The sequence below is a fragment of the Lonchura striata genome, chromosome 11, assembly GCF_046129695.1.
Source record: "Lonchura striata isolate bLonStr1 chromosome 11, bLonStr1.mat, whole genome shotgun sequence".
NCBI lineage: Eukaryota > Metazoa > Chordata > Aves > Passeriformes > Estrildidae > Lonchura > Lonchura striata.
This window is the reverse complement of record NC_134613.1, coordinates 23582814-23606260: the sequence shown is the minus strand read 5'-3', so window position 1 is coordinate 23606260 and position 23447 is coordinate 23582814. Positions and strand designations below refer to the sequence as shown.

At 52.4% G+C, this 23447-nt stretch overlaps 1 protein-coding gene across 2 annotated transcripts; it reads right to left on the bottom strand.

The window, feature by feature from the left end:
- Window positions 1-367: 367 nt before the first annotated feature.
- CORO2B (coronin 2B) lies at window positions 368-21594 on the bottom strand. 2 transcript variants are annotated; one of them, XM_077785958.1, is made up of 12 exons: window positions 21520-21594; window positions 17430-17630; window positions 10886-11002; window positions 9897-10046; window positions 7005-7169; window positions 6304-6420; window positions 5531-5635; window positions 5056-5152; window positions 3905-4017; window positions 3368-3458; window positions 3142-3281; window positions 368-2183 (listed from the first exon to the last, which is right to left on the bottom strand). In XM_077785958.1, exons 1-12 carry the CDS (start codon window positions 21565-21567, stop codon window positions 2052-2054), a joined length of 1476 nt encoding a protein of 491 aa, XP_077642084.1. In that variant the 5' UTR covers window positions 21568-21594; the 3' UTR covers window positions 368-2051. The 2 variants fall into 2 exon arrangements, with proteins under 2 accessions (XP_077642084.1, XP_077642085.1); XM_077785959.1 differs by lacking the exons at window positions 17430-17630; window positions 21520-21594 and adding an exon at window positions 13859-14292.
- Between the last annotated feature and the right edge of the window lie 1853 nt (window positions 21595-23447).

The following is a 23447-nucleotide window of genomic DNA, read 5'->3' as shown; positions in this document are numbered from 1 at the left end:
GGAAAAGCGGGAATTCCTGGTGTTTTTAGCACCTTTGGCTCCCTAAAATCCTTTGGATGGAGGCCCTGGAATGGTTTCCCTTGGGAACGGGGGGTTCTGGGGGATTATCCCAGGAAAACCGGAGCTTTTCTCCTGGGAAATCCTCTCCTGGCTTTGCCAGGCTGGGAACAAGGAGCTCCTGGATCCCGGGGAAGAGCCAGCGCTCCGTGTTTTCCTCCCTCTGGAATGAGCTGGATCCTGGGAATGTTGGGATGAGCTGGGAATGCCGGAATGAGGATCCATCTTCGCCCTCCCTGCTCCGGAGGAGCGCATCCAAGAGCTTTTCCTTGGGATCCCCCCGGATGGAGAAGGAGAGGCAGGAACGCGGTTCTGGTATCCTGGAAAGGTTTTATTCCATCACTATCCCGTGGGAGCATAAATAATCGGGAATGACAGCACACGGAAGGCAGCGGGAACGCGGGACGCGCACGGGACGGCAGCTGGGATTGAGTGGGAATTGGGATCTCCGGGAAAAACCAGCAGGGTTTGGTTCCCCGTGCTCTGGGAAAATCCTGCCAATCCTGGGATTGTCCCACGTGCTGAGCCCGGCACGCTCCAGGAGCATCCCTCGGGATCCAGCCTCGGGATCCATCCCGGGGGCAGCAGCCCCAGAAATATCCCAGGATCCCATCACGAGAAGGATCCCAGATTCCCACCATGGAATGAGCCCAGATTCCCACCATGGAATGAGCCCAGGCTCCACCACGGGAATGATCCCAGATCCCCACCATGGAATGATCCCAGATTCCCACCATGGAATGATCCCAGATCCCCACCATGGAATGATCCCAGATTCCCACCATGGAATGATCCCAGTTCCCCACCATGGAATGATCCCAGATTCCCACCATGGAAGGATCCCAGATTCCCACCATGGAAGGATCCCAGTTCCCCACCATGGAATAATCCTAGATTCCCTCCACAGGAATGATCCCAGATTCCCGCCATGGAATGATCCCAGATTCCCACCATGGAAGGATCCCAGATTCCCTCCACAGGAATGATCCCAGATTCCCGCCATGGAATGATCCCAGATTCCCACCATGGAAGGATCCCAGATTCCCTCCACAGGAATGATCCCAGATTCCCGCCATGGAATGATCCCAGTTTCCCACCATGGAAGGATCCCAGATTCCCACCATGGAATGATCCCAGTTTCCCACCATGGAAGGATCCCAGATTCCCGCCATGGAATGATATCAGATTCCCACCATGGGAGGGATCCCAGTTTCCCTCCACAGGAATGATCCCAGTTCCCCACCACAGGAATGATCCCAGATTCCCACCATGGAATGATCCCAGATTCCCACCATGGAAATGATCCCAGATTCCCACCATGGGAAGGATCCCAGTTCCCCACCATGGAATAATCCCAGATTCCCACCATGGGAAAGGATCCTGGAACAGATCCCAGGTTACATCTACAGGAAAAATCCCAGGTTCCCATCATGGGAAGGATCCCATCCTGTTCCCATGGGATGGATCCCAGAATCCCACCATGGGAATGATCCCAGTTTCCCACCACAGCAAGGATCCTGTCCTGCTGCCATGGGAATGATCCCAGTGTCCCAGCATGGGAAGGATCCCGGATTCCCAGAATGGGAAGGATCCTGTCCTGCTCCCATGGGAATGATCCCAGTGTCCCAGCACGGGAAGGATCCCAGATTCCCACATGGAAACCCCTTTGACGATCAAGCCCTTCCCTCTTCCCGCCCCGTTTTCCAGTTCCGCTCCCGCTGTCACATTTTTTGCATAGGAAAAAAAATTAATAGCAAGGAAGCTTCGTGCTTTCCCGGGAATCCGCCCCGGGCTGGCTCCTCCCGACGGACAGGACACGGCTCCGACGTACTGGGAGCCTCCAGGCTTTCCCAGGAATCAGGTTAGAGCGGGATTAGTGCCGGACAAGACGCGCAGGACGTGATTCCAGGCTCTCGGAATTGTGTTCTGGGTGAGTGGATCCAAGGAATTCGGGAGTAGAAACAAAGGAATGTCTTTAGAAAATGTCCCTGGAGTCAATTGTTCTTGGGGCTGTTCCGGAAGTTCTTTAATTCCAGCTGCAGCTGCCGGATCTGAATGTCCTTCTGCGAGAGCTCGTCCTTCATCCTCCGGATCTCGTCCTGCTGCCGGAAGAACATCCGCAGCAGCTGGAAAACAAGGATGGAGATGGGATGGAGCTGGTGGGATCACATCAGCTGATCCCGGATTTGCCAGATCCGTGCTGGGGATGGGCTGTAACTCGGCTGGTTCTGGGGACAAGGGATGGATCTGAACTGATGGATGGGAGATTTTGATGGGATTTTGGGAAGGAATTCCCAGCTGGGAGGGCGGAGAGGGGCTGGGATGGAATTTCCAGAGAAGCTGTGGCTGCCCTTGGATCCCTGGAAGTGTCCAAGGCCAGGCTGGAGCAACCTGGGACAGTGGAAGGTGTCCACGATGGGAAAGGGTCAGGAGATGGATCCCAGGATCCCACCATGGGAAAGGGTCATGGGATGGATCCCAGGATCCCACCATGGGAAAGGGTCAGGGGAGGGATCCATGTTTCCCACCATGGGAAAGGGTCAGGAGATGGATCCCAGGATCCCACCATGGGAAAGGGTCATGGGATGGATCCCAGGATCCCACCCTGGGAAAGGGTCATGGGATGGATCCATGTTTCCCACCATGGAAAAGGGTCATGGGATGGATCCCAGGATGCCACCATGGGAAAGGGTCAGGAGATGGATTCCAGGATCCCACGATGGGAAAGGGTCAGGAGATGGATCCCAGGATCCCACCCTGGGAAAGGGTCATGGGATGGATTCCAGGATCCCACCATGGAAAAGGGTCATGGGATGGATCCATGTTTCCCACCATGGAAAAGGGTCATGGGATGGATCCCAGGATCCCACGATGGGAAAGGGTCAGGGGATGGATCCCAGGATCCCACCCTGGGAACTGTGCCAGGTTCTCACCATGGGAAAGGGTCATGGACTAGATCCTGGGATCCCATCCCTGGAGGAATCCCACGCTCCTGCCTCCCTTGGGATGGAGCCCGGCAGCGCGGTGCCTTTCCAGGCTCATCCCCCAGATCCCATTCCCATTCCCACTCCAGGGCTGCCCCACCTCGTTCTCCGTGCGGGGCGGGACGTTCTCCAGGAGGTCGATCCCGTTGACCACCACGCTCTTCTTCTCCCTCACCGGCGCCTTGAAGACGATCTTGGAATTCTTCTTGTATCCCTCCTTCAGCGACACCAGGATGGGATCTGCGGGAGAGCCGGCGGATCAGCGGGATGCGGTGGCCTTTTCCCACATCCCGGATATTTTTTGGGATACCCCCTGGTGGGTTTACCTCTGTTGATCCCACTGAGCCACTCGTCCGGGGTCAGGGCTGGCTCTGTCCCCGGAGTCATGGGATAAATGTCCTCCTGGTACGTCTCCGACTGGGAAAATGGGAAGAGAAGAGCAATGGGAACTGGGAATCCACTCCCTGGGAACTGAGGAATAATTCCCTGCCCCGCAGATGGAATAAACACCTGGATATTTGGGAAACTCCAGGCACAGTGAGGAGATTTGGGAAGTGCTGGCTGGAGCAGAGAACCTGGGATCACGTCCTCCACCCAGCCCTGGCCAGCAGCTGGATTTGCTTCCCAGAAAACCTCGATCCAAGAGATATTTCCCAAAACTCAAGTGAGACCAACCCCTTGGAGAAACATTCCCTTGAGACATTCCCGTTAAATTGTGGTTGAAATTCCATGGGATGACCAAGGATGGAGAGGGATGGTGGGATCAAAGCCATGCACGGGATTGGCCAAAGCGGGGCATGTCCATGGCTTTGGGGTCGCTGGGACATTCCGGATCCCGCTCATTCCCACATTCCAGGACTCACCCGCCTCGGGACGATCATGGAGATGGGCTCGATGAGCCCCTTGAGGGTGATGAGTTTGTAGAAACGGAAAACTTCACAGGCGGAGACGTCCAGGCCGTGCTTCGGCATCACCCCTGCGGAGAGCGCCGGGATCAGCCACCCGTGAAATTCCAGCTTGGAAAATCCCAGACTGGAGAGGCACCGGGATCAGCCACCCGTGAAACTCCAGCTTGGAAAATCCCAAACCAGAGCACCGGGATCAGCCACCCGTGAAATTCCAGCTTGGAAAATCCCAAACCGGAGAGCGCCGGGATCAGCCACCCGTGAAACTCCAGCTTGGAAAATCCCAAACCGGAGAGGCACCGGGATCAGCCACCCGTGAAATTCCAGCTTGGAAAATCCCAAACCGGAGAGGCACCGGGATCAGCCACCCGTGAAATTCCAGCTTGGAAAATCCCAAACCGGAGAGCGCCGGGATCAGCCACCCGTGAAACTCCAGCTTGGAAAATCCCAAACCGGAGAGCACCGGGATCAGCCACCCGTGAAATTCCAGCTTGGAAAATCCCAAACCAGAGCACTGGGATCAGCCACCCGTGAAATTCCAGCTTGGAAAATCCCAGACTGGAGAGCACCGGGATCAGCCACCGTGAAATTCCAGTTTGGAAAATCCCAAACCGGAGAGCACTGGGATCAACATCCACACAATTCCAACCATGGAAAATCCCAAAACAAAGAGGCACTGGGATCAGCCATCCACACAATTCCCACCATGGAATATCCCAAACTGGAGAGGCACCGGGATCAGCCATCCACACAATTCCCACCATGGAATATCCCAAACTGGAGAGGCACCGGGATCAGCCATCCACACAATTCCCACCATGGAATATCCCAAACTGGAGAGGCACTGGGATCAGCCATCCATGCAATTCCAGCATGGAAAATCCCAATCCCAAAGCCAATCCAAACCCAACCTAAACCCATTCCAATTTAAACCCAATCCAAATCCATCCCAACCCCAATCCAAACCCATCCCAACCCCAATCCAAACCCATTCCAAACCCAATCCAAACCCAACCCGTCCCCTTTTCCTTGTGCCGTTCAGTCCAGCCCCTTCCCCATCCACCTTTTCCATGCTCCGGGAAGCGGAGCCGCAGCTCCTCCAGCCTTACCCAGCCCTTTCTGCGGAGCCGGCGAGCGGAATTCCATGAGATAACTCAGGTAGGGCTTTTCCGAGCCGATCTCGTAGTATCGGATGTTGCCGTCGCCCTGGAGCAGCAGGGAAGAGGGATGGGAATGGATTTGGAAATGAGAAGGTGGGAAAAAACCAGGATTAGGAGCATTTAGAAGGCAGGAACGGATGGGATATCGGGAAGGAATTGTTCCCTGGGAGAGCGAGGAGGGGCTGGGATGGAATTCCCAGAGAAACTGCCTCTGGATCTCCGGAATATCCCGGCTTGGATGGGGCTCGGAACAGCCTGGGATGATGGAATGTGCCCCATGGCAGGGACATCCATGGAACTGGATGAGTTTGAAGCTCCCTTTCCACACAAACCATTCCAAGATCCAAATTCCAGCCCCAATCCCTCGGGCAATGCGGGGGGATTTTCTGGGAATGCCACATCCGGATGCTCCGTGCATCCCTACCTTCCCAGCCAGGTAGAGCATGTGGGTGTCGGCGTCGTAGAACGGGAAGAGGAGCCCCGAGAGCCCGTCGATCTCCTCCTCCATCAGGGGCATGGATAAATCTTCCTGGAAAACAGGAAAATCCCGCTCTTAGCTGCATCCCAATGGCGGTGCTGAGCAGGATCCCAGTGGGCACGGAGAAGGAATTCCAGCAGGGAGCTGGGCAGGGATGGAGAGGGATCCTGGTGGGGCTGGAGCAGGAATTCCAGCAGGGTTTGAGCAGGAATTCCGGCAGGGATGGAGCAGGAATTCCAGCAGGAACGGAGCAGGAATTCCAGCAGGGATGGAGCAGGAATTCCAGCAGGGTTGGAGCAGGAATTCCAGCAGGGTTGGAGCAGGAATTCCGGCAGGGTTTGAGCAGGAATTCCAGCAGGGATGGAGCAGGATCCTGGCAGGGCTGGAGCAGGAATTCCAGCAGGGTTGGAACAGGAATTCCAGCAGGGATGGAGCAGGAATTCCAGCAGGGATGGAGCAGGAATTCCAGCAGGGATGGAGCAGGAATTCCAGCAGGGATGGAGCAGGAATTCCAGCAGGGATGGAGCAGGATCCTGGCAGGGCTGGAGCAGGAATTCCAGCAGGGATGGAGCAGGAATTCCATCAGGGATGGAACAGGAATTCCAGCAGGGATGGAACAGGAATTCCAGCAGGGTTGGAACAGGAATTCCAGCAGGGATGGAACAGGAATTCCGGCAGGGCTGGAGCAGGAATTCCGGCAGGGGGATCCCGGCACCCACCTGGTCCCACAGGGCGATCTGCCGGGTGTTCCAGCGGGACACTCCCGTGGTCAGGAGCCGTTTGGTGCTTCCCAGGAAAACCACGCGGTTGACGCGGTGGTTCTTGCAGCTGGCCTCCTGCAAGACAGGAATGAGCTCTGGAATTCCCCTTGGATCCAGCTCTCATCCCAGGAAAGCCCTTTCCTTGCTCCCCTCACCTCATGCCCAGGAAATTCCAGCTCTGTCCTTTGCCACCTGTCTCTGGGCAAGCCGAAATTCCCATTTTCCTGAGGATCAGGGAGAGCCCACCATACTCCTCCAAAACTCCTGCACCTTCCCCTTTATTCCCAACATTTCCCACAAATCTTTAATGAACAGAATCAAAGCCAACTCTGGACCTTCCCATGCACCTTCCCCGTCATTCCCAACATTTTCCACAAATCCTTAATGAACAATGGACTTAAAGTCCCCAACTCTGGACCTTCCCATGCGCCTTCCCCGTCATTCCCAACATTTTCCACAAATCCTTAATGAACAACAGAATCAAACTCCTCCGCTTGGGATGAGGCCAAGCCCTTCCCACCATCTCCACCACCGCGCCGGCTCCCGGATTCCACCACACGGAAAACATCCCGCCGGCAGCACCTCCAGCACTCGGTGGGTGCTTCCTGACATTCCGCGGGATTCTTCCCTAAAACCTCCATCCGAGGGCCCCATCCCACCTGGAGGACCCTCCCGGAGCGCGGCTCCAGCACGCGCAGCTTCTTGTCCTTGCAGGTGGTGGCCAGGAGGCTGCCGTCGCTGTTGAAGGACATGCAGAGGATCACGTCCGCGTGGCAGTCGATCATCTTCACCGGCTCGCCGATCTCCAGGTTCCAGATCAGCACCTGCGGAAAGAGCCTCTGGAGCAGCCCGCCGTGGTGGGAGGTCCTCCTGCTCCGTGGAAGCTGCTCCTGGCCCATGGAATGTCTCCCTGGCTGGTGGAAGCTGTTCTTGGGCTATGGAAGCTGTTCCTGGTTTTCTGGAAGCTGTTCCTGGTCTATGGGAGCTGTTCCTGGTTTATGGAACGTCTCCCTGATCTATGGAATGTCTCCCGATCCATGGAATGTCTCCCTGGTCTATGGAAGCTCCCCTTTATCTGTGGGAGCTGTTCCTGGTCTATGGAAGCTGTTCCTGATCCATGGAATGTCTCCTTGATCTACAGAATGTCCCCCTGATCCACGGAATGTCTCCCTGGCCTATGGAAGCTGTTCCTGGTCTCTGGAATGTCTCCCTGGCCTCTGGAAGATCTCCCTGATCTGTAGAAGCTGTTCCTGATCTCTGGAAGTTGTTCCTGGTTTTTGGAAGCTGTCCCTGGCCCATGGAATGTCTCTCTGGTCATGGCAGCTGTCCCTGATCCATGGACAGTCTCCCTGATCCATGGAACGTCTCCCTGATCCATGGAACGTCTCCCTGATCCATGGAACGTCTCCCTGGTCCATGGACAGTCTCCCTGATCCATGGAATGTTTCCCTGATCCATGGAACGTCTCCCTGGTCCATGGAATGTCTCCCTGATCCATGGACAGTCTCCCTGATCCATGGAATGTCTCCCTGATCCATGGAATGTCTCCCTGGTCCATGGAACGTCTCCCTGGTCCATGGACAGTCTCCCTGATCCATGGAATGTTTCCCTGGTCCATGGAATGTCTCCCTGGCCCATGGAATGTTTCCCTGGCCCACGGAAGCTCCCCCTGGCCTACGGAAAGCACGGAATGAGACGAGCTTTAAGCTCCTTCCAACCCAAACTGTTCCAGCGTTCCGCGATCCCATCCTGGCCACCCACGGGTGACTCCCAGAGGTGCCAAAATCCAGGGAAGCCCTTCGGAATGGCTCTCCCGGGAAGTGAAACATAAATTTTAAGGAATTTAGAGACTTCGGGGGAGCTAAGATTTTAGTTAGAGACAAGCCTTACTAGAGTTAATTAAAATAAATGAGCAGGCCTTGATGAAGTTAAGAGTTGGTAGTTAGCTAATAATTGATCGCTCGTCAGCACAATGTTTAATTAGCTGGGTTTATAATGAAGAATATGAATTGATAAATTGCTTTTAGGAACATCAGACAATTGTGAGCTCCTCTGTTCCAAAACCAACTGGAGACAAGGAATGGGAGTTCTACCAAGAGTTCATTTGTCAGATTGGGATTGGAAAGGTGGAAAGGTCAGGGGGAGGAAAAAAATTCATTGACTTCCTCATTTTGGGACCCCTCCCCATGGAAGGGACACCACCCATCCCAAGGGACAAATTAGGCATGCTGAATGGCTTTGGGAGTGATTAGCAAACGAAGCGAGGGATGGGATGTACCAAAATGATGAATTTGGATTTGTATTTTGGGTGTTCAATACTTGGATGGATAAAAGGGATCTGTACTTGGAAGGCGCGGTGTGGATTTGGGAATGGGATGTACCAAAGTGATGAATATGGATTTGTATTTTGGGTAATCAACGCTTGGATGGATAAAAGGGATCTGTGATCACCTGGGAGCTGCCGTGTGGATTTGGGATCCCACACCCAATAAACACAATAAACACAGACTTTGTAACTCTAAACTGTCGGAGAGTTTCTGTCCCTCCCAGCTGGATATCGGTACTAGATCAATATCGGTATTTTTCAATAAATCACTTTCTAACTTTAAACTGTCAGAGAGTTTCTGCCTGTCACAGCTGGATATGGGTACTAGATCGATATCTGGATTTTTCAATAAATCACTTTCTAACTAAACTGTCGGAGAGTTTCTGCCCCTCACAGCTGGATATGGGTCCTAGATCGCTCTCCGGATTTTTCAATAAATCACTTCCTAACTTTAAACTGAGTGTTTTTGTCTGTCACAGTTGGATATTGGTACTAGATCGCTCTCCGGATTTTTCAATAAATCACTTCCTAACTTTAAACTGTCGGAGAGTTTCTGCCCCTCCCAGCTGGATATGGGTACTAGATCGCTCTCCGGATTTTTCAATAAATCACTTTCTAACTAAACTGTCGGAGGGTTTCTGCCCCTCCCAGCTGGATATGGGTACTAGATCGATATCCGGATTTTTCAATAAATCACTTCCTAACTTTAAACTCTTTGAGAGTTTCTGCCCCTCACAGCTGGATATCGGTACTAGATCAATATCGGTATTTTTCAATAAATCACTTCCTAACTTTAAACTCTTTGAGAGTTTCTGCCCCTCCCAGCTGGATATGGGTCCTAGATCGCTATCCGGATTTTTCAATAAATCACTTCCTAACTTTAAACTGTCGGAGAGTTTCTGTCCCTCCCAGCTGGATATGGGTGCTAGATCAATATCGGTATTTTTCAATAAATCACTTTCTAACTTTAAACTCTTTGAGAGTTTCTGCCCCTCCCAGCTGGATATGGGTACTAGATCAATATCCGGATTTTTTAATAAATCATTTTCTAACTTTAAACTCTTTGAGAGTTTCTGCCCCTCACAGCTGGATATGGGTACTAGATCAATATCCGGGTTTTTCAATAAATCACTTTCTAACTAAACTGTCGGAGAGTTTCTGTCCCTCCCAGCTGGATATGGGTCCTAGATCCCTCTCCGGATTTCCAGCCGCTCCGGAGCCTGACCTTGTAGTCGTAGCCGGCGCTGAGGAGGATGTTGTTGGTGGTCGGGTGCCACTCCAGCAGCCCCACGCGGCGGCTGTGTCCGTACAGCTCCAGCGCCGCCTCCGTCATGTTCCGCTTCAAGCCGCCCTCCGGAATCTCCCAGATCCGCACCTGCAGCGGGGTTTGGAGCATCCCAACGCCCGCCCTTCAATCCCTGCCTTGCCCGGGAATTCCAGGATGAGCCCTGCAGCTGGATCGTCCCTCAGGGATAAGCAACGGATCCTTGGGATCCCTTGGGAAAAGCCCAGCCGGGGTAGATCCACGCCTGGAATGGGGTTTGGAGCATCCCAGCTCCTGGCTTTGAAAGCTCCTTCCCGAAAAAATGAAAAAGCTTTTGGGAATTCAGGATCAGCCTGGCTACTGATTGTCTCTCCTAGATAAATAAGGAATCCTTGGGATCCCTTGGGAAAAATCCAGCCGGGGTAGATGGCGTTATCCAGGCAGGAATCCTCATCCTGAATTCCCAGATTCCCTTGTCCCGAGACCCCCAAACCTGACCCCACAAATTCCACATTTCGGGATCCTTTGGGATAAAAACTCCCAGGTTTTCCAGGTTAGTTGCTCTAAAAACCACCAGGAATTTCCCCAGGCTTTAGCTCCTCTTTTCCGTTGTCTCCATGGAGATTCCCAACCTGAACCTTCCCTGGGACTTGTGGAGAGCCTGGAATTCCCTCTGGATCACAATTTTCTCCAGGCTGAGCATTCCCAGCTCCCTCAGCTGCTCCTCATGGGAATTACCCTCTGGATCCTCTGGATTTGTGTCCAGAAAAAAAAACAAAAGGAGGGAATTTTGGCCCAGGAGCCAGGCTGGGCACGATTTGGGATGGGCTTTGATCTCCTGTCCCTCAGCATTCCCAAAAAAAAAATACCACGGAAATATTGAAACAGGGAATCAACGGGATGGGGGGGACGGATGGATTTGGGAATTGCATCCCGGAATTCCGTCTCACCGAGGTGTCCTCGGAGCAGGAGGCGATGATGTTCTCAATGAAGGGGTTCCACTTGATGTCCAGCACGTTTCCCTGGTGACCGCAAACTTTGGGATAGTTCGGCTCGATCCGGCCAGTCTGGAGTGGAAAAGCACGGAAAACATCGGGAAAACCATCAAATTTTGGGAGAAATTGGCGCTTCCAGGGATGGGAAATCGTTGGAGAAGGGAGATTCCAGCTCAGCCTGGGATTGGGTTTATCCAATATTCCCAGTATTCCCAGCTGATCCATGGATGGGAAGGGGTTTCTCCAGACTCCATGGAGCAGGGGAAGGGCAGCGGGAGTTCAGTGGGAATTCACGGAATCATGGAATACCGGGGTTGGAAAAGCGCTCCAAGGTCGTGGAGTCCGACCATTCCCAGCACTGATCCTTGTCCCCAGGGGCTGCATCCACGGGGATTTTCAATCCCTCTGGGAATGGGGACAGGGCTGGAAAACCCTTTCCGGGAGGGAACTTTCCCAATATCCAAACCTCTCCTTTCATGACCCAAATCCTTGGGCCAAAGGACTGGAAGAGATTCCAGAGGCTCCAGAGCCATCGGATCCCACGTGAATCCCAGAACAGTTTGGGTGGGAAGATCTTCCAGGAGATCCATTCCCAATCCCTGCCATGGCTCAGGATCCCTTTCCCTATCCCAGGTTGCTCCAAGCTCATCCAACCCAGCCTGGAGTTGAAGCATCTGGAATTTCCCTCCCAAACTTTGGAATCCCCTTTTTCCAAGGTTCTCCTCCCATGGAACAAACGCCAAATTCTGGGATCACGCAACTCCCGCTAATCCTCAATCCATGACCCCACAGGATGGGAATCTTTCCATGCGGAATTCCCAAAGCTTTTACGGAGCCCCCCGGGAAGATTCCCGCCGGGATGGGAACCTTTTCCATTCCCAAGGAAGCTCCGTGTCCGGATGCCAGCCCGGCGTCCTTCCCTGCTCCGTGCTGGCTCCGTGCCGGAGCAGCGCTCGGAGCGTGCGGAATAACTGGGTCAGCTCGGCACAGCCGCTGAATATTTCATGGATTTTCCTTCCCGACTTTTCCCTTTTATTGGGAACAAAGGAATGTGCTGGGAATTCTGCCCTCAGCAGCTCCGGGAAGTCGGATCAGGGCCGAGAAGGTCGTTCCCGAGGTTTCCTGGGATTCATTTCCTCCCTCGAGCTGCAGGGAGGAATTTGGGAAGGAAAATTCCCAAAGATGAGAGAGAGAAGGAAAAGGAAACATGGGAATGTCAGTGATTCCTTAGTTCTGCCTCCCAGTGAATTCCTGGGATGCAATTCCTGGTTTTGTCTTTGTGATATGAAATATTCCAGCCCCCATCGCTTATCCAAAGGCTTGGCTTATCCCACTTTTCCCAAATTTCTGATCTACATTGCCAGGACGTTATTCACACCCCGGCCGCAGCAGAAATTCCTGCAGAAACCGCACAATTCCAGGTGGATGGAATTTTTAACGGCACAGATTCAAATTCCACCACTTTTATTTTGAGCAATCAGCTGAGTGAATTCCTTTTTCCAGAAGATTTGATGGATTTTTCCCCAAAATTTGCCAGGATTTTAAGAGGACAACGCCGCGTCTGGTTATTTGGGATCGTTTCTTCCCAAGAAATCTGGAATTTTGATTCAAACTGATTGTGCACAGTGGGAAAAGGACAAGGAACGCGCCATTCCCATGGCACCTGGAAAAGGCAAAGGAAAAATAAAGGCAATAAAAGGGAAAAATCCCGGAAAAAATGCAGGATTCTGGCTGCCTTTATCCCGTTTTTCAGCAGGACCTTGCTGACAGCCAGAGTTAATCCAAGGTGAATCCTAATCCCTGGATCCCTGATCCCGGCTGAGGGAAGCTCGGTGACCCACATTCCGACCCCGCAGGGACGGCCTGGAGCTCTCCCGGCTCCGGCAGCTCCGAGGTTTTCCACGGAAAAGGCTGGAAGGAGGAAATCTGCCCCTCCCGCTGCTGAAGCACTCGGGAAAGGGAAAATCCTTCGGGTTATGTCGGGAAAAGGGAAAATTATTGGGGGAAAATTGTGAATTTTGGGGATTGGCGGGTGGAGAGGGAATTCTTTCCCTGGGAATGGCTGGAATAGCAGCAGGCAGAGGGATGAAAACCCTCTGGATTCCAGAATCTGGGAATGGGATTGTGGAATCTCCCGAGGATCTGCGTAGAGAATCCCGGGAATTCCAGTGGACTCAGAGCTATCCCTGGGATGGGAGGGATGGAATTTCCCTCCCGGATGGAAATCCAGGATGAATTTTCCATCGGATCCATCCTCAATTCCCAGCCTTGGAGCAGCACAGCTCTGCCCTGGCCACGGCTGAATTCCACTTTTCCCGGAAATCCATCCAGCAGGAAATATTGGATAAATTATTTCAATATCAGAAATCTCCCAAACGTGCTTTTCCCTTGGAAAACGCAAACCAGGAGCACTTCCGAACCCTCCCGTTCCCTGGAAAACTCCACAAACGTGGAAAAATCCCTTCATTCCACTCCATCCTTCAATCCCACATGGAAAACCTCAGGGATGGGTGCAGCATCCATCCGGCAGCACCTCCGGATCCCATTCCCAGAGGGAAAATCCCATTCCTGGAGGAAAAATCCCATTCCTGGAGGAAAAATCCCATTCCCGGAGGGAAAATCCCAAAGGAACATGGAAGGAAACTCAGGGAGGTTTGGGAATTCCATGCCCTGTCCTATCCCAAATCCAGCCTTTTCCCCATCCCAAATGCAGCCCTTTTCCCCATCCCAAATCCAGCTTTGTTCCCATCCCAAATCCATCCTTTTCTCCATCCCAAATCCAGCCTCTCTCCTATCCCAAATCCATCCTTTTCCCCATCCCAAATCCAGCCTTTTCCCTATCCCAAATCCAGCCTTTTCCCCATCCCAAATCCAGCCCTGTGCTGTCCATGGAATGGGATGAGCTTTAAGATCCTTTCCAACCCAAACCGTTCCAGGATTCCGGGATTCTCCCGTTCCCATGGAGCCAATCCTGCTCCTCCCGATCCTTCGCCCACTCCCTTGGGATATTTTTATCCTGGTGCTGGGGACAGGCTCATTCCCAATCCCGAGGCTCCGGAATCTGGGAGGAAGGAGGAGCAAAACTCCCTCTTCCCAGCCCACACATCCCTTGGATCACTCCATGAAAACCCCGGGATGTGGATTTGGGATGATCAGATGGCCCAGCCCAGATTCCAGGAGCTCTGCTGAGGGCAAAATCCAGGGAGAAGATCCAAAAATGCAGCAGCAAATCCACGGAGCAGCTCCGCGGTGTCCGGGTTACCTTCATTAGCTTCTAATTATGGATCACAATTAATTAGGGAGCTGCTGATTTCCAAGGAAAATGAGTTTCTCCTTAATGAGCTAATCAGGCTCCGGATTAAAAAAAAAATCGGGAATTTATTAACTCCTCCAGCATCCAGAGCCACTCCAGGTGGGACTGACCAGCTGGATATCCCAGGATTTCAGAGGATCCTTTTTTTTAGGGATCCCTGCTTTTATCCCACTGGGATTTTGCCAGGAAAAAAAGTGGGATTTTGCTGGGGATGTGGGGTTGTTCCTCAGGGTTTGGGATCGAGGGGGTGTGGATGGTGATTCCAGCTGGGATCCATGGGGAAGGAGCCGGGATGAGGCCGGAGCTGGAGCGCTCCGGGGGCTCAGACAAAGCTCCCGGGTTTTTTTTCTGGGAATATTAATGAGGCTCAAGCTGTGCTCTGCAATTAAATCCTGATTAGAATTCCTTCCATCTGGAGCTGCCTCCGGAACGAACGAGGAATTCAGGAGAGGCGGGAATGTTGCACAGGGAAAGGGGCAAAGGAATGATGGGATGGGGGAAAAACCAGGGAGAGCTGCCCCTTCTCCCAGCTTCCCTTCCCGGCTGGAATCTGGGATCTGGGAATTTGGCAATGCAGCTCTGCCATGGCAAAATTCCTCCTGGGAATGGGGCTGGGAGCATCCCAGAGCCGCAGATTTCTGGGGATGGGACGTGGATTCCCGCTCAGAATGCAGGAATATCCCAGGGGAGTGCCCAAATTCTGGGAGCAATCCAAGAATCCCAGGATTCAGGGGTGAGTTGGGTGGGAAGGGATTTTATCCCGTTCCAATATCCCAGGTCGCTCCAACCTGGCCTTGAACATTCCCGGGATAAGGAAGCAACAACTTCCCTGGGAATTGTGCCAGGGTCTCCCTCCCTGGAAAAATTCCTTTGATCTCATTTTAACGGATTCTCTTCCCGTCAAAACACTCCCCTTTCCCTATCCAAGGTACATTCCAGGCTCAAGGTCACCGCCGCTTTTCCCAGGAGCTGCGGATCCCACGGGATCGGCCGGAGCAGCCGTTGGATTGATGGGAATTTCAACTTCAGGCGGGCAGATCCCAGGGGAATTCCTGGGAAAAGTGGGGAAAATCTTGGATGGAGGAGGAAAAGGGAGGAGGAGGAAGATCCCAGCTGGATCACAGATGAGAGGGATAAATCCTGCTTTTCCCATCTGGAATCTCACCTGCTCCAGCGGGATGATGAGGAAACCCCAGGAAAAGGAGATTTGGACGATTTTTTGGGAATTCCTGTTGGGAATCTCACCTGCTCCAGCGGGATGATGAGGAAACCCCAGGAAAAGGAGGTTTGGATGATTTTTTTGGGAATTCCCATTGGGAATCTCACCTGCTCCAGCAGGATGACGAGGAAACCCCAGGAAAAGCAGTAGGAATTGGGACACTTTGGGAATCCCATCCAGGAAAAGATTTGGACACTTTGGGATGGCTCCATGTGGGAATTCCCAACAGGAATCTCAGCTGCTCCAGCGGGATGATGAGGAAACCCCAGGAAAAGGAGGTTTGGATGATTTTTTGGGAATTCCCGTTGGGAATCTCACCTGCTCTAGTAGGATGATGAGGATACCCCAGGAAAAGGAGGTTTGGATGATTTTTTGGGAATTCCCATTGGGAATCTCACCTGCTCCAGCAGGATGACGAGGAAACCCCAGGAAAAGCAGTAGGAATTGGGACACTTTGGGAATCCCATCCAGGAAAAGATTTGGACACTTTGGGTTGGCTCCATGTGGGAATTCCCAACAGGAATCTCAGCTGCTCCAGCGGGATGATGAGGAAACCCCAGGAAAAGGAGATTTGGATGATTTTTTGGGAATTCTCGTTGGGAATCTCACCTGCTCCAGCGGGATGATGAGGAAACCCCAGGAAAAGGAGGTTTGGATGATTTTTTGGGAATTCCCATCGGGAAGCTCACCTGCTCCAGCAGGATGACGAGGAAACCCAAGGAAAATGAGATTTGGATGATTTTTTGGGAATTCCTGTTGGGAAGCTCACCTGCTCCAGCGGGATGACGAGGAAACCCAAGGAAAAGGAGGTTTGGACGATTTTTTGGGAATTCCCGTCGGGAATCTCACCTGCTCCAGCGGGATGACGAGGAAACCCCAGGAAAAGGAGGTTTGGATGATTTTTTGGGAATTCCCATTGGGAACCTCACCTGCTCCAGCAAGATGATGGGGAAACCCCAGGAAAAGGAGGTTTGGATGATTTTTTGGGAATTCCTGTTGGAATCTCACCTGCTCCAGCGGGATGACGAGGAAACCCCAGGAAAAGGAGGTTTGGATGATTTTTTGGGAATTCCTGTTGGGAATCTCACCTGCTCCAGCGGGATGATGAGGAAACCCCAGGAAAAGGAGGTTTGGATGATTTTTTGGGAATTCCTGTTGGGAATCTCACCTGCTCCAGCGGGATGACAAGGAAACCCCAGGAAAAGGAGGTTTGGATGATTTTTTGGGAATTCCTGTTGGGAATCTCACCTGCTCCAGCGGGATGATGAGGAAACCCCAGGAAAAGGAGGTTTGGATGATTTTTTGGGAATTCCCGTTGGGAATCTCACCTGCTCCAGCGGGATGACGAGGAAACCCCAGGAAAAGGAGGTTTGGATGATTTTTTGGGAATTCCCATTGGGAACCTCACCTGCTCCAGCAAGATGATGGGGAAACCCCAGGAAAAGGAGGTTTGGATGATTTTTTGGGAATTCCTGTTGGAATCTCACCTGCTCCAGCGGGATGACGAGGAAACCCCAGGAAAAGGAGGTTTGGACGATTTTTTGGGAATTCCTGTTGGGAATCTCACCTGCTCCAGCGGGATGATGAGGAAACCCCAGGAAAAGGAGGTTTGGATGATTTTTTGGGAATTCCCAACAGGAATATCACCTGCTCCAGCGGGATGACGAGGAAACCCCAGGAAAAGGAGATTTGGACGATTTTTTGGGAATTCCTGTTGGGAACCTCACCTGCTCCAGCGGGATGACGAGGAAACCCCAGAAAAAGGAGATTTGGACGATTTTTTGGGAATTCCTGTTGGGAATCTCACCTGCTCCAGCGGGATGACGGGGAAACCCAAGGAAAATGAGATCTGGACGATTTTTTGGGAATTCCCGTTGGGAATCTCACCTGCTCCAGCGGGATGATGAGGAAACCCCAGGAAAAGGAGGTTTGGATGATTTTTTGGGAATTCCCGTTGGGAATCTCACCTGCTCCAGCGGGATGACGAGGAAGGCGCCGCCGCCGGCGCTCTCGGTGACGATGGCGAGGAAGCGCGCGTTGACGGCGCAGAAATGGTTGTCGTGGACGTTCTTGGTGATGGGAATTCCGTCGAAGCAGTGCTCCCGGCTCGCCGCCTTCCCGTAAACATTCCGGAACTTGGAGCTGCGGTACTGCGGCCGCCATGACATCTGCGGGGAAACGCGGGGATCGGCATTCCCGGGAAAACACCCCCACGTTCCCGGCTCTTCCCGTGGTTTGAGCGCGGGCATGGAAGCGTTCCGGGTGGACCCATTCCGACGTGAGCATTCCCGAGAAATCGAAACATCCCCCTGGAGCAAGGAATAGTTCCTAACAGGCTCAAAATGAAAGCTCAGCATTCCCAAAACTACCATTCCCAAAAAAATATTCCTGCTTGCTCTCCTGTTTTTGCCATGGACACGGAAGCATCAGGGTGGGCCCATTCCAACACGAACATTCCCAAAAAATCGAAAGCATTCTCCCAGTGCTGGAATAGCTCCCAAAAGGCATTAAAAGAAGGCTCAGCATTCCCAAAAAAAAAAAAAATTCCCAAAAAAATTACTGGTTGTGTTCCTGGTTTTACCCGGTGGGACACGGAAGTATCGGGATGAGCCCGTTCCAACACGAACATTCCCAAAAAATCTACGGCACTGCTCCATTGCTGGAAGGGCTTCCAAAGGCTGGGAAAGCCTCAGAATTCCAGCTGCTCCCCTTTGGAGCGGGAATGCTGATCCAGGACACGCCTGGGTGCACAGGCGACAAAGGAATTCCAGCTTGGAATGTGATGGCTTGGAAATGGATGGCGGGAGAGCGGGAATTGGGGTGGGACGGGGACGGACGGCGTGTTGGGAATATTCCACGTTTTCCGCAGGTTTTCCTGCATGGATCAGCCCAGGACCCAGCAGGGATCCCAAGGATCCACAGGCTGATCCTGGAAACTCCAGATGGATCCGAAGGATCCATCAGCTGATCCTGGCGGAAAAGAACTCAGGAGTAAATCCCAGCTCTGCCCTCATTCCCTGGGAACAGCAGTGCCTGGAAAACAGGGAAAAATATTATCCTGGGATTGGAATTCCATTAGGCCTGGAAAACAGGGAAAAATATCCTGGGATTGAAATTCCATTAGCTCTGCCCTCATTCCCTGGGAACAGCAAGGCCTGGAAAACAGGGAAACAGGGAAAAATATCCTGGGATTGGAATTCCATTAGGCCTGGAAAACAGGGAAAAATATCCTGGGATTGAAATTCCATTAGGCCTGGAAAACAGGGAAAAATATCCTGGGATTGGAATTCCATTAGCTCTGCCCTCATTCCCTGGGAATAGCAGGGCCTGGAAAACAGGGAAACAGGGAAAAATATCCTGGGATTGGAATTCCATTAGCTCTGCCCTCATTCCCTGGGAACAGCAAGGCCTGGAAAACAGGGAAACAGGGAAAAATATCCTGGGATTGGAATTCCATTAGGCCTGGAAAACAGGGAAAAATATCCTGGGATTGGAATTCCATTAGGCCTGGAAAACAGGGAAAAATATCCTGGGATTGGAATTCCATTAGGCCTGGAAAACAGGGAAAAGAACCCCCCAGCAGCTCTGCCCTCATTCCCTGGGAATAGCAGGGCCTGGAAAACAGGGAAAAATATCCTGGGATTGGAATTCCATTAGCTCTGCCCTCATTCCCTGGGAATAGCAGGGCCTGGAAAACAGGGACAAGAACCCAGGAGCAGCCCCCAGCCGTGCTTGGACGTCTTCCCGCGCTCCGGCAGCTCCGGCTCTCGTCTCCGTGTGTTTGGCTTTTCAAAGGATCCTTTCATCCCTCGGGAGCCTTGGAAACAGCGGGAGCGGGCGAAAAATCGGGAAAGGAGCTCTGGCCACAACAACAGGCAGAGCCCCGGCCCTAATCCCGAAAAAACCTGGATATCCTAAAAATAGCTCCCGGTAATCCGCCCCGAGCGTCCGAGCTCACGGAGAAATTCCTTCCTGCCTTCACCTGGAATTTTTGGGAGGAAAAATTCCTCCCCTCCAGGTTTTTTTTTTTTTTCCCTTGGAATTGTGCCCGTCCAGCAGCTTTTGTGTTGTCCCCATGGCACTTCCCATGTCCCGAGGATTTTTAATGGGAATAACGGGATCTTCCCTCATTCTTTCAATGAATTTGGTTGAGTAGCAGGGAAAAAAATAAAAAAAAAGAGGGATTTGTTTGGAAAAATCATTGGGAAAAGGAAATCCAGCTCCGAGATTTTCAGGAAGGGGATTCAGGAGACGGAGCTTTTCCCAAATCCCGTTATTCCCGGTTTTCCTGCCTCCCTCCTGGCAGAGAGGTTGCGACAAAAATTCCCTGTCTGGGATTTTCTGGATAAAATCAAGGCTGAGTTTTGTAGGAATTTGGGGATTTTGTAGAAATCCCAAATCCAAGCAGATCCCAGTCCCGGGCGTGGGGTTGTTTTCCCTCTCTCCCTCCGGATCTGGGGCATCCCTGGAAGTTTTTTTTTCCATGGGAAAGGTCAGGAATGCTGGAGTTTGACATTTCCAGCATCAATGGCTCATTAAGGCTGGGCACAAACAGGAGCCGCTTTTCCAGAGGAAAATCAAGGATCTGGAATCTCCGGGAAGGAGCTGGAGCTGCCCAGTCCCACCCCACAGACATCCCGTAATTCCCTCGTGTGGAAAACGGGGAAAAAAGTAAAAATTTGGGATTTTTAGGGGAAAATCCCCTCTGGACTCACTGCCGTGCCACATTCCGGGGGGGATTCCCAGGAGAGAGCTGTGATCCCAGATTTCCAGTGGATTCCATGTGGAATCTGCACCTGGGAGCGTCAGGACTGGGATTTGGGAGCCTCAGGGATTAAATCCCAAGGGATTTGGTCAGTCTGGGAATGGATTTGGGGTGATCCCAGATCCTGCCCAGCTGGAGCCAGGGGATATTTTGGGATCGATATCCTGGAATTCTTTGGGATTGAAATCCAGGCTGGAAAACCTCAAAATGCGCTGGGAGAGCCCCTCCAGAGCCACGTCCCCATCCCAATCCAGGAATTTTTCCCACTGGGAGGGGAAAAATCAGGAGCAGGAGCTGGCTGAAATTCCCAATCCAGCCCAGCCATGGAGCTGGAATTCCCAATCCAGGCCAGCCATGGAGCTGGAATTCCCAATCCAGGCCAGCCATGGATTTGGAATTCCCAATCCAGCCTCACCATGGGTTTGGAATTCCCGTTCCAGCCTCACCATGGGTTTGGAATTCCCGATCCAACCTCGCCATGGGTTTGGAATTCCCGATCCAACCTCACCATGGGTTTGGAATTCCCAATCCAGCCCAGCCATGGGTTTGGAATTCCCGTTCCAACCTCACCATGGGTTTGGAATTCCCGATCCAGCCCAGCCATGGGTTTGGAATTCCCAACCCAACCTCACCATGGGTTTGGAATTCCCGTTCCAACCTCACCATGGATTTGGAATTCCCGTTCCAACCTCACCATGGATTTGGAATTCCCGTTCCAACCTCACCATGGGTTTGGAATTCCCGATCCAAGCTCACCATGGATTTGGAATTCCCGATCCAACCTCACCATGGGTTTGGAATTTCCGATCCAACCTCGCCATGGGTTTGGAATTCCCGATCCAACCTCACCATGGGTTTGGAATTCCCGTTCCAACCTCACCATGGGTTTGGAATTCCCGATCCAACCTCGCCATGGGTTTGGAATTCCCGATCCAACCTCGCCATGGGTTTGGAATTTCCGATCCAACCTCGCCATGGGTTTGGAATTTCCGATCCAACCTCGCCATGGGTTTGGAATTCCCGTTCCAACCTCACCATGGGTTTGGAATTCCCGTTCCAACCTCACCATGGATTTGGAATTCCCGATCCAGCCTCGCCACGGGATCGAGGCTCCAACCCAAGAGGGAAACCCCACAGAAATGCGGGATGTGGGGTGGGAATGCCGGGAATTCCCTTCATTCCGAGGGATCTCTGGAGCGGAGCCGGTCCCTGGGGGCTCGGGGCCGCCTCGGGATGAGTTTTCCATGGATTCTGTCGCAGGCGGGCGGGAATTCCCGGCTCGGGACACTCACCAGGCCGCGCTTGCTCCCCAGCACCTCAGACTTGTGCAGGTCCCTCATGGAGCTCTGTGCAGAGAGGGAGAGGAAAAAATTCCATTCATTTCCCAGGAATTCCAGGGAAAGCAGCCCAACCCTTCCTGCTGCTCCGGAGGGCCGGGATCCGACCCCCAGCCGGGAATTTCTGGTCGCTCCAATCCCGGTTCCTCCTCCCGCCTTTGGAAAATTCCGCGTGGCTGCCAAAGGCCTTCTAGAGGACGAAGGAATTCCATAAAAACCATGGATTTATCGCTCGAAAAGTGGGATTATGGGATTTGGGAAGGAATGCTCCCCTAGGAAATGGGGAAGGGCTGGGCTGGAATTCCCAGGAAAGCTGCCCCTGGATCCTTGGAATGCTCGAGGTGAGGTTGGATGGGGCTCGGAGCAGCCTGGGATAGCGACAGAATCCATGGAAAGTGGGAGGTGGGACAATTCCGGCCGGGATCTCCCAGCTGAGGTTTTTTCCAGCCCGGGATTTCCCTGGAGTTCGACTTTTCAAGGATTTCCAATTCCTAGAAATCCTGGGAACGGCCCCTCCTCTTCCCAAGTGCTGGGAAAAAGCTCCAAGTGAGGCCGGCCGGAGCCGAGCTATTCCCAGGAATCCTCCTCCCTCCTGGATCCTGGAGCTGCTTCCCAAGTTTCCACGGATCTCATGGAATTCTTGGAAAGGTGCAAAAACCATCCCTGGCGCCCTCAGGGAGCCGGGTTTGGATTATTTTCCATCTGGGAAAACTTCTGGAGGAGGAAAACCAAACTTTCCCAGGCCCCACATGCCGAGAACAATCCCAAAATTCCTCCTCCGGCAAAAATTCCGGAAGCAAGCCCAGCTGTCCTCCCACTCTGTTTTCCGAGTCCTTCCCACCTCAGGAAGCTCCGGATGGAGAACAAAACATTCCCAGCCCCCGGAGCAGCCCTGGGCCTCCACCCCTGGGAATTCTCCCTCCTCCAGCTCCTTGGAATTCCGTTTCCTTGAGGGGGAAAAGAAATATTCCAGGCTTTTTCCTGGCGTTTTGGGAAGTCGGAGACGGGGAAAAGACGCTGTTCCCGTTGGAATGTGCGTGAGCCAGGGATTCTTCCATGAGAATGATTTCCTATCCCATCACGAATCCTTGGATCCAACGGGATTTTCCAGCTGGGATCCAGCAGTTTGGATCTATCCCAAAAAAAAGGCTTTCAGTGGGATGATCCCGTCAATCCAACCTTTCCCAAAATCAGCTTTTTAATGGGAAAAAGGGGGGAAAGCCACTTTGAAGTGGGAATTAAAGGGATGGAATTGTCAGGGAAAAGGGATCCCACGGGAAAGGATTCCTTAGGGAGATGCTGGGTGGGAGAGGATCAAAAAAATTGTGGGAAAAATCCACCGGGAGCAGAAACATCGGGATAGCCTGGAAAAATTCCCTTTCCAAGCCCCAGCTCTGCACGGGACAGGGAAATTCATTTCTCTGGGAGATTCCTTTTTCCTGGGGTTTTTCCAAAGCTCCGGGAAGCAGCTCCGACAGCTCTCCCTTTCCACGTGAGGAATTCCAAATATTCCCAGGATCAAGCACCCTGGCGTGGCTCCAAACCCAAAATCCCGGAAAGGAATTTTTGGGGAGTTTCCTCCCAGACTTTTCCAGCAGAACTCAAGGAACGGCCAAAAAAAAAAAAAAAAAAAAAAAAGGAAAGGAAAGGAAAGGAAAGGAAAGGAAAGGAAAGGAAAGGAAAGGAAAGGAAAGGAAAGGAAAGGAAAGGAAAGGAAAGGAAAGGAAAGGAAAGGAAAGAAAGGAAAGGAAAGGAAAGGAAAGGAAAGGAAAGGAAAGGAAAGGAAAGGAAAGGAAAGGAAAGGAAAGGAAAGGAAAGGAAAGGAAAGGAAAGGAAAGGAAAGGAAAGGAAAGGAAAGGAAAGGAAAGGAAAGGAAAGGAAAG

Coding starts and splice junctions, on each gene's coding strand:
- CORO2B (XM_077785958.1), bottom strand. CDS start 21,567: ATGAGGGACCTGCACAAGTCTGAGGTGCTGGGGAGCAAGCGCGGCCTG. Junction 10,047..10,885: donor CCTGCTCCGAGGACACCTCG/GTGAGACGGAAT, acceptor ACCCCGCTGCAG/GTGCGGATCTGGGAGATTCC. Junction 6,421..7,004: donor GCTCCGGGAGGGTCCTCCAG/GTGGGATGGGGC, acceptor CCTGTCTTGCAG/GAGGCCAGCTGCAAGAACCA.